General features: G+C 36.3%; 1 protein-coding gene across 1 annotated transcript; it reads right to left on the bottom strand.

Annotated features, from left to right (window-relative positions):
* Positions 1 to 768: 768 nt before the first annotated feature.
* LOC129220540 (calaxin-like) lies at positions 769 to 15,246 on the bottom strand. Its single transcript, XM_054854969.1, has 4 exons — positions 15,223 to 15,246; positions 7,788 to 7,847; positions 3,065 to 3,169; positions 769 to 846 (listed from the first exon to the last, which is right to left on the bottom strand). Exons 1-4 carry the CDS (start codon positions 15,241 to 15,243, stop codon positions 796 to 798), a joined length of 237 nt encoding a protein of 78 aa, XP_054710944.1. The 5' UTR covers positions 15,244 to 15,246; the 3' UTR covers positions 769 to 795.
* Positions 15,247 to 21,132: the final 5,886 nt, after the last annotated feature.

The raw sequence follows: 21,132 nt of genomic DNA, 5'->3' as shown, positions 1-21,132 counted from the left end.
AGCTTGAATTGCAACAATTTCTCTCGAATCAACAATACTGCAAATCAAGTATTTTCGAGCTGATTTCAGCATTGTTGCAATGAGATTGAACTGCAACAACTAGGATCAACTGCGACACGGAGCTATTTCAAGCGGATTTCAAATTATTGCGAATAGCTTGAGTAGAAACTAAGTAACAATATCTTGTCTTAGACCAACAATGCTGCAATAAACAACTTGTAAGAGGTGATTGCTGCAAGAGCTTGAACAGTAACTTTGCATTCCTGCGAGGAACGTCTCATCGGACATCTCTTACTATTACTTAGAAACAGCTGGAGCAACGACTGTTGTCAGTTTCTGCACAAGTTAAACAGCTCACGATGGGTGTTGTATCAGACATTTATGTCCTCCCTATGTCAAAAGGGTTCATACTACCACTTCCTCTCTTACTACAGTAGTAGAACTCTTTAAAATAAGTAGTTGTTGTACAAATTATGGTTTTCATTCATTATGAGTAAATATGTTATAAGACACATTAATTAGCCAAAGGAAGTAGATGAGGGCACTAATTTAAGTCACACAAATGTAAAAAAATCGATATAAAACAACACAATATCACAATGTTTAACTTCATGCTGGAACTCTTCACTCTTGCTTTAAAATTGGGGGTTAAGACTTGATTTAAGTCTCCTGTTTTATTAGACTACAATTGTAGATTGGCAGATGACTGATTTTTCTTTTTCAAAGCTTGAGGTATTTCATCGGAGGAATAGCAAATATTATTCCAAGCAAACTCTTTCTCCGTGTATCTCACTTCTATTTATTGTCAGTAAAGTTCTTCATTTCTTCTAAGAATGAAACGTGGCGCTGAAAAAGTTTAAAAAACAAAGTTAGGGTGGACTTATCTTTATAAAGTTTAAAATTTAAAAATGTAGCCAAGTATTTGGTAAAAAAAATACATTTATTAAAAGAGCTTCAAAACTGACGACTTGAATCGACTCTGAACGTTTACAATGCCAAAATCATCCCTCACATTATAGCTTGCTTCGGTTCAACCTTGAAATGCGTTTGTTAAACTTTACTGACAATTAAATAGCCCGACCTCGTTTTTCCGAACTAACTGGGACCAAAGGCAATCCGGAAAAACGAAAATCCTGATGATAGTACGGAAAATAAGCAGAACACATTCTAAATTGAACATACATAGTAAGGGCACCAGTAACAGACAAGGGTCCAGTAACAGTTAAAGTAAGTCCAGTTTAAATAATAAGCCTTTTAGGAGGGTAAAACGGATGTTGCTGTGGCCTATGAATGCGGCTCAACCATCTAGTGTTATCAGGGTGAATTCTATGAGCCAGTTGGTATTTACGAGACAGTGATGGAAGATTATGAACAGCCACCACGAGGTCTGCCGGTGTTTCAAGTTCATTTGAGTTTAATAAGGCTTTAGTTCAAAAATAAAGAACTTTTGCACATTTTGGAAGAGAAAAGGGGAATTCTGTCCCTTAGCACTCAATCTTTCCTCATCATTACTGGCAGAGCCTGATTACCGCAGGGGCATGGGGGGCACAGGCCCCTCCTCTTAGATTTCAGGGGGCGGCAAAATCCCTTTAATTTATCATGTTAACAAAAAATAAATAATGATTTCACTCAGAATCCAGAGCACAATGATATCTTTGATATTTTTGCAAATATCAAGACAAGGAAAAAAAATCTCTTATTTTGTTGATAAAAATTTCTCTTAAAAATTTGATCTCTTTGCAAATCCCAAAACCATTCCAAGTTTAGTTCGCATTTAGTATTAGTATTTACTGTTAAAAGCTATATCACAGATAATTTTGATATTTACGGTGTATTGCAACGGGCAAAGTTTAACCGCATCTTATGTGTGATATGAGGTACCACCAAATTTAGCATGGTTGTATTATTACGCAAGTATCGGAATATTTAGTAGCTTCAGAATAAGCGGAAATAGGGGGCACGAAATGACTTTCATGCCCATTGTCTTCGAAAACTTAGTCGGGCCCTACGGGGCCCTGAAATAGAAATGTGCCCCGTGTCAAATATCAGAATGATCGGACTCTGATTACTGGGCATCATCAGTTTTTCTGTCTCTGTTACTGGGGGTCGGGACTTTTTTTCGAAATTGAGCTAATAAAAATAGAATGAATTCATTCAGAGTATCCAGCAGCAGCCAAAAGTTAGATGAGATGTAGTTTCATGAGAGAAAAATAGTTTTAAAAGTCTGAATACATTAAGGCTCAGAAAAAGTAGTTGACCTGGTGAGAAGGATGTATGTATGTCTGTTACTGGTGCCGTTACTCTACCTTTTATTACAGCGAAAAACAACGCTTTGTTATGAAATTACATAGCATTGTTACACGCAAACACTTTATCATTTCTAGTTGAGCTGCAGTGGTGTCGGACCGACACTTCAAATACCCCGTATGTTGATAAGATACTTACTCCGTATATGTTGTTTATTACAGTACTATAATTTATTGTACGGCCTATGCATGCAGGGGTCGTATTTTTAATCGGAATAAAGAGTGAATGTTTGGCGTATTCATAGTTCTGTTCTCACTATCATAATTTAGAATGATCTTTTGAGTGAAAAAATAAAAATTGACTCTACAAATATGATCTGGATAAACGGAGGCCAGATAAACGAGATTTACTGTACTGGTATTCATAGTTGTTTTTTGATAAACGATTAAATGGCTTAAATGAAAAATGATTAAGTAAGCGTTATGCTAAACTATGATCTAGGTGGAAAACCAACGAAAATAAAGCTACAAATTTTCTAGAAAATACATAGCCATTTCATGGCCACAATGTTACTTCTTCATCAGTGCAAAAAGCTCAGCATACAACAAGAAAATCCTTAAGTACTCTCACGACTTTCTTGTTGTGTGGTGAGCTTTTTGCTCTGAGGAAAAAGCTCTATTGTACCAATAAAATGCTGTGTATTCTCGATTATTGGAATTGGAGCTTTATTTATGTTTGCTTTTCACTTAAATCGGATTAAGAAAGCGTGCTCCAAACTGACTGACCAATGCAAGAAGGACTATACGAAACCACTCACCTTGTAATCAGGCAAGCACTGACCAAATATTTCAATGAGCAACCAATCTTGCAAAGCAGCATTCTTGAACTCTTCATAGTTTAGGAAGCCATCGCTATCTTTATCCTATGGGGATGATGAAAAACAGGAGCAGTGCAATAAAATACAACAGGCGGAAGACTAGTTAGTGATAACAGTAAAAAGTTGTTTTTGCATTATTTTCCAGTTTGCGCATGGAAACTTCAAGTCATTTAGGTTGTATTAGAATGGAGTAACCGGTTGAAGCAGGCTCATAGGGGGAGGTTAGGGTGGTTCAAAAAAAAACTTTTTTAAAAGCTAGAGTCTATATATATATATATATATATATATATATATATATATATATATATATATATATATATATATATATATATATATATATATATATATATATATATATAGGACACCCTCTATTTTTTATAACACTTATTAAAAGTATTATGCTGCAAAAGTTTAAGCTTCTTACTCAAATTTTAAGAGGGTGCTCAATGACCACTCCATTTAACATGAGCCGTTTCATAGAAAATGCCATATATTTAGAAACATTAAATTTCTCCATTTGTTTTTTTTTTTTTGTAAAAAAGTATTTTACTGCTATGTACAGTGAAACGTGTGTAAGTTGACCACTTGCGGTGCACTACTTTAGTGGTCAACTTAAACAGGTGGTCAACTTACAGATTGATTTATATAAGGGCTAACTCCGTGCCTGAAAAAAGTGGTCAACTTAGAAAGGTGGTCAACTTACAAGGGTGGTCAACTTCACAGGTTTTACTGTATATGCACATCACTCGTGTATATTATGATATGCAGCATTGTTTTTTCATTTCAATGTATTTTTTTAACCCCCCTCCCCATACTTACGAAGTTTGGGGGAGAGGGTTGAGCACCCTCTTTCAGTTGAAATAGGAAGCTAAAATTCTTCCAGTATGTCACTATCCTCAAGTCTAAAAATAGTGAGAGATGTCCCGTTATCTAGGAGAACCTTTTTTTTTTATACACGTATTTTTGATCCACTCTAGGGGAGGTGTCAAAAAACTTTGAGGAAAGGGAAAGGATGTCCTCCAAAGCTGCCCTTTTAAAATAGAAAGTTGTGCTATATAACTGGATTTTAAAGTCATTATGGATTTTTAAAAAATCAAAGCACAGCCACAAAAATTAAGACGGACTACCGCAGTTAACTCTTCTCCCAGTTTAGTGTCCCGTTTTAATGTTCATTCAAAACTAGCGGTACTCGCACGGCTTTGCCCGTTGTAGAAAATTAAAAGGTCATTTGGTTCGCCTGTATATTGATGGATGATGAACTTCTCGCCAATTTCCTATGTTCATTTGCTCGTCCACGTTATGATAATTTGGTAATTTGCTAGTTCATGTTATCATAATTTGCTCGGTAAAATGTTCTTAAAGCTGGAAAAGAAAAAGAACAAAATCGAATTTTAGAAAAATCGCTTCGAGGTGCACACCCCCATGCTACAAACTAGCTTTGTGCCACATTTCATGAAAATCGGGCGAGCGGTCTAGGCGCTATGCGCGTCGCAGAGATCCTGACAGATAGAGATCCGGACACCCAGACAAAGAGAGATCCAGACATCTAGAGAGAGAGATACTTTCAGCTTTATTATTAGTAAAGATAACACGAGAAAAACATAAAACATAGACTTATCAAGTCAATTCCTCTTGTTTTAAGAGCATGCATCAATCAACAGTGTCACGAAAGTTAATATTTGAACTTTAAAAAGGGAAGGGCAAGCAAATACAACATAAATTTTTTCTCATTTTCGGTATCTCTCCACAAGTGGATTACTTGACATTGAATCAAAGAAAAACTACACCATAATTCAGGGCAATTAGCAATCGGGTTTTATACTAGAACTTAGAACACTATTTTCAAAATATTTTACACAATTCTACTCAAGAGGAGAAAAAAATCCATTTGAATTCAATTTTCACCAAAGTCCCATTTAACATTATGGACATGGTGAATCCCCCCCCCCCCAGATTAAAGCTTCTGTTGCTATACCGAACTAAATACGGTTCAAATTCTAAAAAAGTTAACGCTCTACCGAAGCTGTATTTACGTCAATAAAGTTTCGTCTCTCCTTTCCTGAAATATGATGCTTGTAAAAACTGGAAATATTTCCAAATGAAGTTACCACGAAAAGATACGCAACATGCAGGGAGAACTCCATGCTTGTAAGAACGTGAAGATTACATATATTAACACTTTGAATACCATCGGTAAATTTAAATCCCTGGAACAGTTTCGCCTCGAAGACAGTCCACGTGCCTCCTTCTGGTGGGAAACTGGGCGTCAAAGTTCTCTGTGCCATTCATATCCGTGCCTTAATGGTGGCTCATGGAAGAATCGATGCAATAGCGAGGGATCGTAGTCGGTAGGCCTGCAAGAGCCCCATTAGGAGAAAAAAAAATACTGACACTTCTCCCTCGTAATGTTTCCGTTGAATTTCAAATACGTTTTTCAAATTTGAGCACAATTCAAGGCACTTCCAGCAGATAGACGATTTTACGAGGGGTATGGTGATCGGATTGAGAAGGGGAGGTTGGTCCGTACGTCAAATCGCAGCTGATACCCACATGGATGCGAGCACGTTGCATCGGCTGTGCCGAAGATGGTTGGAACAACGAAATGTGGCAAGATTGAGGGGTGCAGGGGCAGCCAGAGTGACGTCAGAACGCGTGGATCGACGCATTCACTGACAAGCTGTAGCAGACCCACAAGTCACTTGTTCCTCGATTATGCAGCAGGTGCAAGATACCCTAAATGTTCCCGTGTCAACCAGAACCATTTCCCGTCGTTTGATCGCACGTGGTCTGCAATCACGGCGTCCGCTAAGAAGACTGCCATTGACCCCACAACGTTTAGTATGATGCCGGACTAGAGCGACGTGGATGACAGAATGCCGAAATGTCGTGTTCTCAGATGAATCTCGCTTCTGTTTATGCAGTGATAGACGAAGCATACGTGTGTGGCGTCGACGTGGAGACAGATCTAATCCGGCGGTAACTGTGGAACGTCCTACCGCACGACAACGTGGTAATGGTTTAGGTCGCAATTGCGTACAATTCCATATCACCTCTAGTTCGTATTCAGGGCACTATGACAGCCCAACGATACTTGGATAATGTGCTGCGGCCGGTGGCAATCCCTTACCTCCAAGGGCTACCTAATGCAATTTTTCATCAGGATAACGCCCAACCACACAGTGCTCGCATCTGCCAACATGCTCTCCAAGGCTCACAGATGCTTCCCTGTCCATCATACTCTCCCGACCTGTTACCCATCGAACATGTGTGGAATGTGATTGGACGCCGTTTGCAGACTCTGTCCCTGCCTCGTTCAGAAGACAAACTGTGGCAAATGGTTGAAAGGGAATGGAGAGTCATCCCTCTGGACACCATCCGCACCCTTATTGACTCTATGCCTAGACGTGTTTCTTCGTGTATCGCTGTCCGCGGTGGTCCTACATCCTACTGAACCGACGCCGTTCTAACTCTGTATTCTGCCTATCATTTTGAAATTAAGATCATTTATTATTCCTTGCTGTCTCTGTCTTTTTTCCAAATTTCATCACTTCCTGACCATTCCTTCTTTGGTGTTGCATTTTCAATGTCGAGAAGTGTAATTTGATATAATATGTTTTGATAATGTTTAACATGCAGGGAAAGGCTTTATTGTGACAAGGCTGAACTCAATCCGGTAAATTAACAGTTTTACTGATAAGACTGTCATTTCAGGGGAATGAAGAAATGAAAACAATTAATGCTATCGACTGGAGTTTATGGTTAAACTACCCTGTGTTAGAACTAACATTTCAACTATCAAAATATCATCAAACAGGCAATGGCTTCGTTTAAATGTCGAAGAGTAGAAGCAATTTTCATCCGTCATACTTTGGCGGGCGACTTTCTAGTATAATAATGATATATATACTAAAAGTTCATGGTTTGTTAGTTTTGAAAGAGTTATCACAGCATAGCTGCCAGCATTGAAAGATGAAAATTCTGGAGACTTATGATGAGTAAAATTAGGGAGACTTTTCATGAATAAATTTAGCGGCAAAAGTTTGAGTGCAAAAAGAATTTCTAAAAAACAAGTAGGGTTGAAGTAAAAATAAGAAATTACAACGCATAATTGCACAAAACAGATTGCTGTAGACGCGTGTTTCAGGAAAATTAATGCGCTCTACGATTGCTATCAACCATATCATTGCCAGTACACGTGAGTAAAGATGCGAATTAAAAATTTTGCTCTGTGAATGGCAACACTGAATGGCATTTCATCATTTATGATGTCATCGTCAGAAGCGTAAAGAATAAAAGCGCAGCAATTAAAGTAATTTTTTTAAAAAATATTAAACTTAAGTCAAATTCTTCAAAAAAATGGTCATATCCTATGTTTTTAAGCATGCTCTTTCAGAAAAAAATACTTTTGAAATTTTGGAAACGACCCCATTTTAATCCCTGAAAAATCCTTTTTGCAGAGAATTTCGTTGCTTTAATAAAACTTCTGGACATATGAACTTCATTGGGCAGTTCGGAAGAAGGTATCAAAATCTGGGAGTGTCCCGAAAGCAGCTATGTCACAGTATTTTCGTGACACCCAATTTCTTTTGAAAATATTCGATAAAAATTCCTGAGAATTTAGGATTAAAAAAATATTTATGATTGTCTTTTAAAATATCCTTACCATTTTATTTAGGATCAGTTCTAAAAGCACTAAAAGCATATCGGGATCACTTCCGCTTGCCTGAAAAATAAAAATAAAAATAAAAATTAATTTGAATTTTGACATCTGGAATTCAAATTATGTTTTTCGCAATCATGAGTGTGTGTGTGTGTGTGTGTATGTAGGCGCGTGTGTTTGTGTCTGTGTGCAGGTATGAGTGTGTGGGTAGTTGTACGTATGAGTGTTTGTGGTGGGGGGGGGGGGGGAATGTGTATGTGTGTGTAGGCATATGTGTTTGTGTCTGTGTGCAGGCTTGAGTGTGTGGGTAGTTGTGTGTAATTGTGTGTGTGTAGGTGTCTGTATGTATGCGTGTGTGTGTATGTGTTTGTGTAGGTGTATGTATGTACGTGTGTGTATGTGTTTGTGTAGGTGTATGTATGTATGTGTGTGTATGTGTTTGTGTATGTGTGCAGGTATGAGTGTGTGGGTAGTTGTACGTATGAGTGTTTGTGGTGGGGGGGGGGAATGTGTATGTGTGTGTAGGCATATGTGTTTGTGTCTGTGTGCAGGCTTGAGTGTGTGGGTAGTTGTGTGTAATTGTGTGTGTGTAGGTGTCTGTATGTATGCGTGTGTGTGTATGTGTTTGTGTAGGTGTATGTATGTACGTGTGTGTATGTGTTTGTGTATGTGTATGTATGTATGTGTGTGTATGTGTTTGTGTTTGTGTGTAGGTGTATGTATGTGTTTGTACGTGAGTGTATGTATGCGTGTAAGTGTAGGATATTGACACAACCTGGTGGCGGTTTTCGCTATAGGAGCAGCATCGTGAGGAGCCGGTCGACGGTGATGCTGCAGAGGGTGCTGGAGGGAAAATAAAATGATAGCACATCAAAACAGTCAAATGAAAGCAATAAGTAATCATGATTGCTCAAAAAAAAAAAAAAAATCTAAATTATTTGCTTCAAAATGAGTTTATTTACAATGCTTAAATGCCAGTGAGTAGCAATTATTGAACATTTTGCTCTAAATTATCACAGAATAACTTACTGTTATAAGAACAGCAAGTAAGTTACTACAAAAATGTTCGCTATTTAAAGCTACACGACTTAAAGGATTAGAATGAAGTTCGGCACAAAATTCAATCAGCCGTCAAGAAAACTGATGAGAGTAGTCTCAATTGAAAATTCGAGTTGCAGTTCTGTTTTTATTCCAACTCTTAGTAAAATTATAAGGTTAAGTATTTCACAAAAAATATCTCTGCAGCTACGATATTTCTGCAGCAAATCTAAGCCATTCAAGAATTACACGAGATGAACTTTACCCGAAGTCCGTGGAACAAGGCTAGTTGAGCTATGACTTTGACTATATTTAACTGTTTTAGGAGAGTTTAGTGAAAAATAGACGTGTTATTGGCTCGGATTTTAGTTGGAATCTTTTGGAAAAACTACGAAGAAAGTTTCGTAGCTCAACTTAGCGTCTATTACATCTCCTTTTTTTCCGAAGCAGAGGTAAAACAGAGACTCAACTTCTCAGAGCCTCGCAATAGAATTCGCTTATCCTTTATTTTAAATGTTTTTAAAACTCTAAAACAAGACTCGCTAAAAATAAACGTGGTAATATGTTTTAAAAGTAATGTTTACTTAAAATAGGATTCATTTTTAACACGCTTTTATTAGCTTCACCTGTATGTATGTATGTATGTATGTATCTTGTAATGGAATCTTGCAGCTCAAATTTCGCCCACTTCCTGCGATCGGATTCTTTTGAAATTTGGCGCGCTACCTCAGACCCGATGACAATGCAATATTCTATATTCAAATTAATTAACTCTTTTAATTGTTAGTTTCCTCCAATTTTAATCAATATTTTGGCATCAATCCAACAATGTGAAAAAGGAAAAATTTTAAAAAATACATTAAAAAATGCTCGCAAAAATTATTTAAAAATATCTACAAAAACCTTTCATTTTTCTGCATCAGACAAAATTTGTTTCAATGTTCCAAGGTAATTAGAACATGAAATATAATTGTTTTTAACTAATTTCATGCCAAAATTTAGGTGAGCCTTCCATTGGAAATTCATTGCTGATCAGACCATTGTTAAACAAAACTTTTATTCAAATGCATCTCAAATTTTCAAAGTAATATAAATATGATTTCCGCAAACATACATCGATGACTCACAATAGCTTTCCATCGGGGTGCCCTTGTCTTAACTTTAAGATATTGCTTCGCACTCGTTTTATAAATAATTTCAATTCAACTTTTACGAAAAGAAGTAATTGCAATTTTGCCTGATAATTCTCCAACATAAGACTAAAAAACAGAAAAATAAAATAATAGTTTAAAAAACTAAAAAAAACACGCTTTCGTAGCAAAATGAACTAAAAAGTGAAAAATAATCTTTGGGTGATAGTAGTTGAAAAATCACTTAATTTTAATGTAATACAAAAAAGCGTGGGGTGCTTCTTATCAGTTGTCCTGAATTTCTGCCATTTGTTGTCCAAGCAAAAATGTGAATAGACAGCAAGCACCCCACGCTTTTTTGTATTACATTAAAATTAAGTGATTGGTCAACTACTATCATCCAAAGATTATTTTTCACTTTTTAGTTCATTTTACTACGAAAGCGTGTTTTTTTAGTTTTTTAAACTATTATTTTATTATATCAATACAACGCTTTGAACGGTCAACCGCTTTATCCATACATTTTTACTTCCTTTTACAAAAAAGAAAGTATTGTATTCGCGAAAAAATTTTCACTCAAAAATCAGCCTTAATTTCCATTTTCTCACCCCCGAATGAATGTTGAGTTTTTTTTTTTCCGACCCGACCACACGTGGATATATGCCTAAGAACGCATAGACGCCCGAAATATCCATTTTGACGATCCCCGAGTTAATTACAACGAGTTTTCTCGTAACGTCTGTATGTACGTATGTATGTGCGTACGTATGTCGCATAACTCAAGAACGGAATATCCTAGAAAGTTGAAATTTGGTACGTAGACTCCTAGTGGGATCTTGTTGTGCACCTCCCCTTTTGGTTGCATTCGGGTGTTTCTAAAGGGGGTCTTTTACACCTTTTTGAGGTAAAACCTTTGTTAATTTCAATGCAAATTCAAGTGGTGTTATAATTTGGCAAACACCTGGCAATATATCGCCAAACTTTTGGTCACCAAGTTTTGTCGCTTTTTTTTTTTTTTTTTTTTTTTGAGCAATCACGATTGCTTATTGCTTTCATTTGACTGTTTTTGGCGTGCTATCATTTTATTTTCCCACTGCCACCCTCCGCACCATCACCGTCAACCGGGTCCTCACGATGCTGCTCCTATAGCGAAAGCAGTCCCCAGGTTGCATCCATGAGCACACACACACGCATACATACACAACTACACACACACACACACACACACACACACACACACACACATACACCTACACACATACACAAACACATACACACACGCATACATACAGACACATATACACACAACTAACCACACATTCATGCCTGCGCACAGACACAAACACATATGCCTACATACGCATACACATTCCCCCCTCCCCCACATTCATACACACAACTACCCACACACTTATGCCAGCACACAGACACAAACACACATGCCTACACACACATACCCCTACACACAAACACACAAGCGTACATACACGCACTCGTGATTGCGAAAAACATAATTTGAATTCAAGATGTCAAAATTCAAATTAATTTTCTTTTTTATTTATTTATTTATTTATTTTTTTTAAATCTGGTTTTAATTTGGCCATATTAGAGAGTTCACCATTGAAACATTAAAACTGCCAATATTGTGAAAATGTATGTGTATAAAACGTTTTCTTTGCTTCGGTTCGCAACAAACTTGGGGTGAAAATATTTAAAGGGTTTCTTTGCTATTACTTCGAGGCACTTTATCATTAAATTGGAGTAACAGGAAGTCATGTGATGCACATATCAGCTCGTTATATAAGGTTTTTGGAATATTCCTTAGCACCAGAGTCACGTCTAGTTGAAGGGCTGGAACATCGTCGTAAAAACCTTTTTACTTCGTTTTACAAAAAAGGAAGTATTGTCTTCGCGAAAAAATTTTCATTCAAAAATCGACCTTAATTTTCATTTTGCTCACCCCCCGAATGAATGTTGAGGTTTTTTTTTTTCGACTCGACCACACGTGGATATATGCCTAGGAACGTATAGACGCGCAAAATATCCATTTTGACGATTCCCAGGTTAATTACAACGAGTTTTCTCGTGACGTCTGTATGTACGTATGTATGTGCGTATATGTGTGGATGTGCGTATGTATGTTTCATAACGCAAGAACGGTATGTCCTAGAAAGTTGAAAATTTGTACGTAGACTCTTAGTGGAGTCTAATTGTGCACTTCTCCATTTTGGTTGCATTCGGGTGTTTCTAAAGGGGTCTTTTGCCCCTTTTTTTGGGGGGGGGGGGGAAATCATTGTTAATTTCGATGTAAACTCAAGTGGTGTTATAATTTGGCGGACACTTGGCGATTTATCGCCAGTCTTTGGTCGCCAAGTTTTTTTCGCCAACTTGGTGACAAATTTGGCGATTTTTTTTTTAAATTTTTACTTTCTTCTATATCTAATATATAGAAGAAAGTATTGGATTCGTGCAAATTTTCGAATTTCGAATTTTGACGGATTCGAACGTTTTGAGGTGTGCTGAGTCCATTTCGACCATTTTTGGAAAATGTCTGTCTGTCTGTGTGTGTGTGTGTATGTGTGTATGTGTGTGTGTGTGTGTGTATGTGTGTCACGTCTGTGTGTGACCAGTTTTTTGTGGCCGCTCTACAACAAAAACTACCGCATGAAATCGAACGAAATTTAGTACACATATGTGCCCCTATGTGAATTTGTGCCCATTGGTTTTTGGCGCGAATTCCTCCAAGGGGGGTGGAGCAATGGGACGTTTTTCGAGTTACGCGTGCTTGCTATTCCTCAGGAAGTAACTGGCGGAATCAAACAAAATTTGGTCCATATGTTGGTATTAACAGGAACAGGTGCTGATTCAATTTTGGTGTCAATAACTCAAACGGGGGTTGAGCTATAGAACGTTTTCCGTCGTCAATTGTGACTGCTGTATCTCAAGAAATAATGAACGGAATGAAAGAAAAATTTATCGGCAAGTAGCCCTTAGTGGGTATAAGAACTGATTTTATTTTTGTGTCAACAGCTAAAAAGGGGGGGTAGCGCAATCACCCGTTCTTTTTTTCCATTTTGAGTGCCCTATCTCAAGAAGTAATGCTACGTTCTGGTTGAAATTTGGAATATATGTAAATCCATATGTAAACAGGCTTTGGTTCAATTTTGACGCCGATCGCTCCAAGAGGTGTTGATTTTTTTTTTTTTTTTTTGCGAATAAAAATAGCTTTATTAATGCAACAATAAGAAAGATAAATCGTAATAGATTGTCGTCTGCGTATTTCTCGTGATTTTAATTGTATGGAAATGATCGGAAATATTATCTCAATGATTTAAAATTTTTAACTGTTGCCATCTTATGTTTGTTAACAAATAAAATATTTGTAATTAATTCAAGCAAGGCTTTTAAAATAACTTTCAATTTTCGCTCTTTGCTTTGCTTTTGCAATAATTCAGACATTGGGATAGTCGTCAAGTTTTTGCATGTGTAATTTTGTTTTTGTTGGGAATATTGCTTCCTCGTCAAGCATGGGGAGGGATCAGAAAAAGAAAAATATAGAAGAAAGTTTCGTGATGGCCATAACATACTAGTTAAATCTGGTTTTAGTTTGGCCACTGTTGGTGATATTTAGAGAGTAATCTATTGAATCACATTAAAAATGCCAATGATGGAAAAATAACATTAAACTGGAGCAAAAGGAAGTCATGTGATGCACACATAAAGCTCCTTTATTGCAGTTATCAGTTTTAGGAACGGAAAATAATCACACGGTGACAGATCTGGCGAATACGGAGGTTGATCGAAGACACAAATATATCTTCTGTTCCCGAAACGTAGATTGATGTTCAGTAAAATGAATCCTATTTTGAATAAATATTAGCTTCAAAACATATTACCAAGCTTATTTGATTTTATTACTAAAGCGTTTTGTTTAGTTTACACCGTTTTCATTATTCGGAATTTAACGCCACTCATGATAGAAACTATAAAATTATGAGGCGAAGAGCAATTGTTCTTCGCAAAAAGGCATTTCAAAGGTTTTTCAAAACTTTTGAAAATTCCTCGTCTAAAGGTCTGTTAGGGTTTTTCATGAAAACACGTGATTTTACGCAAAAGAATCCCGTTTTTTAATATAAAACAGCGGTGATGCCCCCCCCCCCAGCTTGAGTTACGTCTCGGGGGGGGGGGGGAGTCGGCAAAACGCTGACGTTTTGTAACTATGACTAGGAAAATTAGTCCCTCTAAATAAATACAGTAAAAGCCCTCCTAACGGACACCCCTCTTATACGGACATTTTTTTTAATTCCCCCGATTCCAATGTAAGTAACTTTATCGAACCCTGTCCTGCGGACACTTCTCTATTGTGAACAAAAAAATTCGTCCCGTTAGTGTCCGCATTAGAGGAGTTTTACTGTATATTAAAAGCAACGATAATAAGTCGCTTGTTCTCGTCGTCATGGTAATCTGAAAAATCAAAGGAACATCAACTACAGTCAAATGAGAGTAATAAGCAATTCATGATTTAGCAGTAAGTTATCACCCCTAAGTCAGGGCTAAGGCAGAAATACATGCAATACACCAGACAGCCCGGTTATCACATCCTCAGACTGCAGTTTCGATCTCTTTAAAACTCATCAGTCTGGATTAGTGCTGCGGACACACGTTGGTAACATAAATTTATTTTATCTACCAGTTTGTTGGCACTGTCAGCTTCAATGAGATGACATCTGCCTCCAGCTTGGTTATTAACTGTTCCTTAGTGAGCAGTAGTGCCCCCCCCAGTTCAATGGCTCAAATTCCCCCCCCCCCCCTCAAAAATCTCAACACTCTTTCTCTTTTTTTATTTTTAGCTCTTTTTTTTAGTTTATTTCTTTATTTTTTTAAATATTAGTTATTTATTTATTTTTTATAAATATTATTATTATTATTCTATTAGAAAAGTTCAGTGTTACGCCAATGACAGACACACACACAAACTAAACAAATAAAGTGAAATATAAACAGAATGAAATAAAATAAATAATAAAAAAATAAAAATAAATTAATAAATAAATGTTATAACCCCCCCACAAAATTTTTTTTTTGTTGGCGCAACTTGCGCCATAGTCCACCCCCCTCCCCCCCACTGTGGGCACCCCTGTGACTTAGAAGCTCTAATAAGAACGAAACAGTTTTCTCAGAATGTGATAACTGGTCTATTTGGTAAATTTTTATTTTATTCGTGATTGCTGAAAAAACATAAATATTAATTAAGAAATTAAGCTAATTACCTCCGAGTTCGTTTCGCTCATTAATGTGACAATGGCGTCTCTACTCAGCTGGGTTGTTCCATTGATGTCATAGCACCTAAAACAGACTTGACAAAATTTCGACCAATCAGAACACTCGAGAGAGAAACAAAATGCATGCAACAAGTGTACTCAGTGAAAATTGATTAATAGACATTGGTTGAAAAGTTTTTTTTTTTCCATTAAAACTATCATACATTTTCGAACTTCAAATAATGATGAATCAGTAATTATCTCACCAGAGAACCACTTGAATAGTGCATTTATGAAAAAAAAAAAAAAAGAAAAGAAAATAAGTAGCAATTGAAAGAGCATATTAGAATACTTTGAAGCAAAAATTAACAATCCTCGTGCCCCCGCTATCGAGACTTATGATCTTACTAGCTGCGTCGGCCGGATTTACACGGTCTACCTCAGAAATAAAAGTTATGTCAAGTGGCGCGTGTTCAACAATCAGGTTTGAACAAAAAAAAAAGTGAAAATTTGAGGTAGATTGCAGAAAAATAACCAAAAAGGAAACATTTTAAATCTTCCCGTTTACAGGAAAAGCCTCAAAACAAAAGCCAGAGTTTTATTTGTTCACATTCGAGAAAAAAAATCGCAATAGATATTTCTACTCAATGATTTTCTTCACGCTATGAATTTTAATTGAAGCATTGTTACGTAAAGTCGAGATGAAGCACTGAATAATAGTTTGAGTGGAGGAAAGCCTTAAAAAAATAGGGATTTTACGTCGAAATCCAAGTAGCATCCTCATATAAATAATAGCCAATGATCAAGTAACTCGCGTGTTTCAACAATGAAACTCGCGCCACGGCATGATTATTTGATAATATGATTTGGTAATGTTTAACATGCAGGGAAAGGCTTTATTGTGACAAGGCTGAACTCGATCCGGTCACTTAACAGTTTTACTGGTAAGACTGGACCATTTCAGGGGAATAAAGAAACGAAAACAATTAACGCTGTCTACTGGAGCTGAGGGTTCATCCACTGAAGTTAGGGTTAAAATTTCAACTATCAAAATATCACCAAACAGGCAATGGTTTCGTTCAAACGTAGAAACAATTTTCACCCGTCATACCATGGCGGGCGATTTTCTAGTAATTAATAGTTTGGCAATGATATCTCCGCTAATTATTATCGGAGGATTATGTTAAATAGCCAAATAAAAAGACGGGAAAAATTACGAATCTATTGATACGTTCTTCGATGGTCATTTCACTGACGTTTGGGAGAAGTAACTTAGACATAGATAGATAGATACATAGATACATATGCTTAGTTTTTAATTATATAAGATAGTCATCATACACTTTGAGAAATTGGAGAATTAATGAGTACTTGAAGGTACCCCTCGATTTCACCGCATGCGTGGGGCAGGATATCCATCAGCAAGGCATGTGGAAGATATTTTCCATTCCTCACCCAAACTCGCTCAATTTGGCGAATTTTCTTAAAATTTCGGCAGACATTTCTGTACCTCAGAGCCAGAAGGACGTAAGTTCAAAAAATGCGATTTTCCGTTCATTAATGCTAGTGATGTGCCGGATCGTTAAAAAAGTAGATCCGCGGATACGGATACGGATCCGGATCATTAGTGGCAAGATCCGCGGATACGGATACGGATATCAAATTTATTTATTTTTTACCCAATTCAACTATCCAAGTGTAAAATTTGTTACGGAAGGTATTCCTGTCAGAATAATGGCAGTTTCTTCAAAAAATTTCAACAGCGGCAAAAATACAATCAAGACTATGATTTACTCTTTAAAGAAATTTCGTCCGACCAACGAAATACAGAGCCGGGAACACCTTCACAAACAGTAAATAGAGAATTTAGTTTCACTTTTTTTTAAGGATGCCGAGGGAAAAAAATGAAGAATAACAGAAACCCCAAATCAATAACAAAAACTAATATTAAATTAAAAAATAAAAAAACAAAACATGTCCCAGAGAGCCGACCTCATATTAAGATGAATTTCGCGGGTCAGAACACACATTTGTTAAAAAATATGAACTGACAGCGGGTAAAAATTTTAAATCATTGAGCTTTTTCTCTGATCTTCCGACTATGAAATCGCTACCAATCACGCGTATAGAGGCTTAAAATTGTATTTAAAATTTACTTAACATCTTATATATATATCTCCTACTGTATATAAGTTGGAGGTTTCAAATAAATATCAAACGCAAAAAACTTCGTTCTTTCAATTAGGGCCAACATTTTTAACGTACGGGTAAATTGTTACTACTATAATTGTGAAAAACGTTAAATCGGTTTTTAATTAATATCTCCGGTAATTAAAGTTCTACAAAAACGAGGCCAAGCTAAGAACACTTTCGATCAAGTCACCTTTTAAACGAAAAATGAACTATCAAAATCGGTTCATCTGTTTAGGAGCTCTACGACGCCATAAAAAGACACACTGATACACACTTTTAAAACTTATTTCCCCTTCCTTTTTGCAACGGGGGGGGGGGGGGGGGGTACAAATTGACTTTTGAAATGATACCTAATAATTTAAATAGGGAATAAAACCTAATTTAAACGGAATTTAAGAGTCTTTTATTCAAATATTTAAAATTTTTTTAGAATAGAAATGATCCGTTTAAGATCCGTCAAAAAAGTAACGGATACGGATACAGATCTTTATTTTCCCTCGGATATCCGCGGATACGGATACGGATATCCGGAACATCACTAATTAGTACACTAGTGGTACCCGCACGGCTTTGCTCGTAGTAGAAATTTAAAAGGTCTTTTGGTTCGCCTGTATATTTACTAATAATGGATGACGAATTTCTCGCCAATTTGTTATGCTCATTTAAAGCCCACGTTACGGTTCCACGTTATGATAATTTCGTGATTTACTCTTCCACGTTGTGATAATTTGCTCGGTAAAATGTTCTTAAAATTAGAATATAAAAAAAACAAATTTGAATTTTCGAAAAATCGCTTCGAGGTGCACACCCCTATGCTACAAACTAAATTTGTGCCAATTTTCATGAAATTCGGTTGAACGGTCTAGGCCCTATGCGCGTCACAGACATCCAGACAGACAAACAGACAAATATCCAGACAGAGAGACTTTCAGCTTTGTTATTAGTAAAGATAAAGATTGTATGTAGAAGCCCATTCCCCATCGAGTCATGTGCGCGTAAAAAAAAAAAAATCTGTTTCAATATTTTACGAGGATAAAGAACATCTCATATTTTGCTTGGGCTAGAAAAAAAGTTTTTCCTCTCTCCTGTAAAATTATCAAAATGTGAGTTACGTCCTTCTGGCTCTGAGGTACAGATTTAAGACGTCCTATTTCGATAACGGAGGCACGTGAGCAAATAATTAATGTGACCAAAAACATATTTTATTATGATCTTTTGATAACTATATATTTCGATTTTTTTATCAATATACCCTGCTGGAAATTAATGCACTGCTCATTAATTAATGTTCCAAATCAGGCGGAGAGAAGGGCGAAGCCCTTGAAGTACATACCGAAGGCGGTGTACACCAACCAGCTACAGATGTGTTGCACCACGAGCTGCCGTAGGCGTTTAGTAATACAATAATTTTTGAATATGTTTTGGGGCATAAACACTACTTTATATAAAATATGGTTTAATTTCTAAACCCATGAAGCAAAAACACCAAGATATCACCTACAGAGTGATATTATTAAGAAAATTGATGGGGGCGGGGGGGGGGGGGGCAGAGCAATCTTTGCATTTTAGAAGGAGCGCATACATGAAAAGATTAGAAGGCACTGAGCTAAGTCATTGTCGAGAACGTCCGTAATTTAATGCATACTTCTAATAAAAACATATTGTCTCGCTTTCACTGTTTCTTAAATTTCGAACTTTAAAGTGGTATGTTAAATGCAAAGATGTCCCTAAAAACATTTAAAAAAAGAATCTTCTGTTATTATTTCGCTTTAGTATTTTCTGCATATTATTGGTCACAATTCGCAACTCCAATAAGCTATAGGGAGTGCTGCAGCCACTGTTTAATGGCGGATGAAAAAGGTAAAACAAAAAGATGCCGTAACTTATAACTTGTTTTGAAGCCTAATGAATGACACTGATTTTTCATCGTGTTTGAGGAAAACTTTCTTTTCTATTCCTCTGAAATTACATTACACCACAAACTGTCTGAACCCTGTAATTTTTCCCAAAGAAAACACGTGGAACGGAATGTTTTATTTTTTTCTTTAGAATTGTTAATCACCGCAAGGTAGCGTATGGAGTTGCGAATCACCTTTGGACTAAATAGTATTCTTTTAATCTTTCTTTAAATCTTAATTTTATTTTCGTATCCTTGATACTGTTTTTTTGTAAATTTATCGTTTGCTGTGATTTATAAAAATATTTGTTAGTTTTTTATCGTTTGCAATGTCTCATATTTTTTGTATAACTTAATTATCGTGTGCGCAACATATTATTTTTTGTACTGGCAACGACAAAAGAAAGGCGATAGAATAGTTGAAATATTTTGATGGAATGCGAATGTTGTTTTTCTCGCTCGTTGTTAGCGGATAATTCTATATTATATTTTAGTTAAATACGCAACTGAAAGTTTTTTTTTTACATAAAAAGTGAAGAGTTCGATTTTATTTGCATAGAGCAGAAGTACATTTATTAAGAAATTGCCAAAGAAGTGGAATAACAGGAAACGATCCTTGGAATTCTCATCAGTGTTACGAAATTTGTGATCATTTTATCGTCAATTTAACTTTTATGTGCCTTTCCTAAGTTTTCTGTCAAGAACTCTGAATTGAAGCCAGCAGCTCCCCGATTTTAAATTTTTAGGACGAAGACGTTCTTAATTTACCGAATGAAATTTCGAAATTTTTACTGAATGATGTTCTATGAAAATGCACAGGCACACATACCGACATCTAACAAGAAAAAACTTTGAGAACTGAAAAAAATCATTTTCTGCCTCCGCATTTGCCGAATCGTCAGATAAAATGTGCCGATTAAGGGAGCTTTTCGTGAGGTCGCAGTAACCTCCCTGACTAAAGTGACTTTTTGGACAAAGATTTGAATTTTTTCCGCTGTCTAATTTGGACCATATTAAACCCGGACATTCATCTAGATTTATACACACTGTATAAATAGAAAGCGAGTTAGCGTTTAACGCAATTGAACAGTAGTTTCTTCCAACCAGTGAGCCTGTCAAGTGTGGTTAGTGAAGCTGAATCTGGAAATAGATGCTTAAAAGGAAGTTGTTCACCTGCTGATTACAGTAAGTAAAATAATTTAAGTACACACTATTTTTTTTAAAAATTATTATTGTAGTTTTATATATTTCATTCTTTTGAACAAAAAATCCACTTTTTAATGCGCAGAGGGCAATTTGTTTATGTACCTTGGCTCAATTTATAAACTGCAATTTTGTTCAATTCGTGCTTTCATTAACTCAGACGACCTGGATACCCTGTTAGTCTGTATTACTGAAGCTCTAGTGTATTAAAAGAAATCGCTTGAAAGAATTAAATATTTATTTTAAAGTTAGTAAAAAAATATATAAATATTAATGTACACGTTCATCGGGCAAAAGAGTTTTATAAAAAAGTTTATTCGAAACTGATTGCATGCAGGGGGTCTGGCGCCCCTGGCGAACTTAAGAAATTTCGCCCCCCCCCCACAGCGTCGTGCTGATGGGAAGTCACCGGAGGTCACCGTGACCTCCCAAAACATTTGACTAATTGATTCGACAAATTAGAAGACAATTTTGTTCCCTTAATTTTCTTATTTTCTTTTTTTAAATTGTTTTGAATGATGTCCAATCTTTCAAAACAATCGTCAATTTCAAAACAATCTGATGACGTAATTAGGAATCAGTGTACGTCGTATTGGTTCAGAACTATGATTCAGTTTAAAAGTAAT

Source organism: Uloborus diversus, chromosome 4, assembly GCF_026930045.1.
Source record: "Uloborus diversus isolate 005 chromosome 4, Udiv.v.3.1, whole genome shotgun sequence".
NCBI classification, from domain to species: Eukaryota; Metazoa; Arthropoda; class Arachnida; order Araneae; family Uloboridae; genus Uloborus; species Uloborus diversus.
Note: the sequence above shows the minus strand (reverse complement) of the source record. Positions and strands in the feature narration are given on the sequence as shown.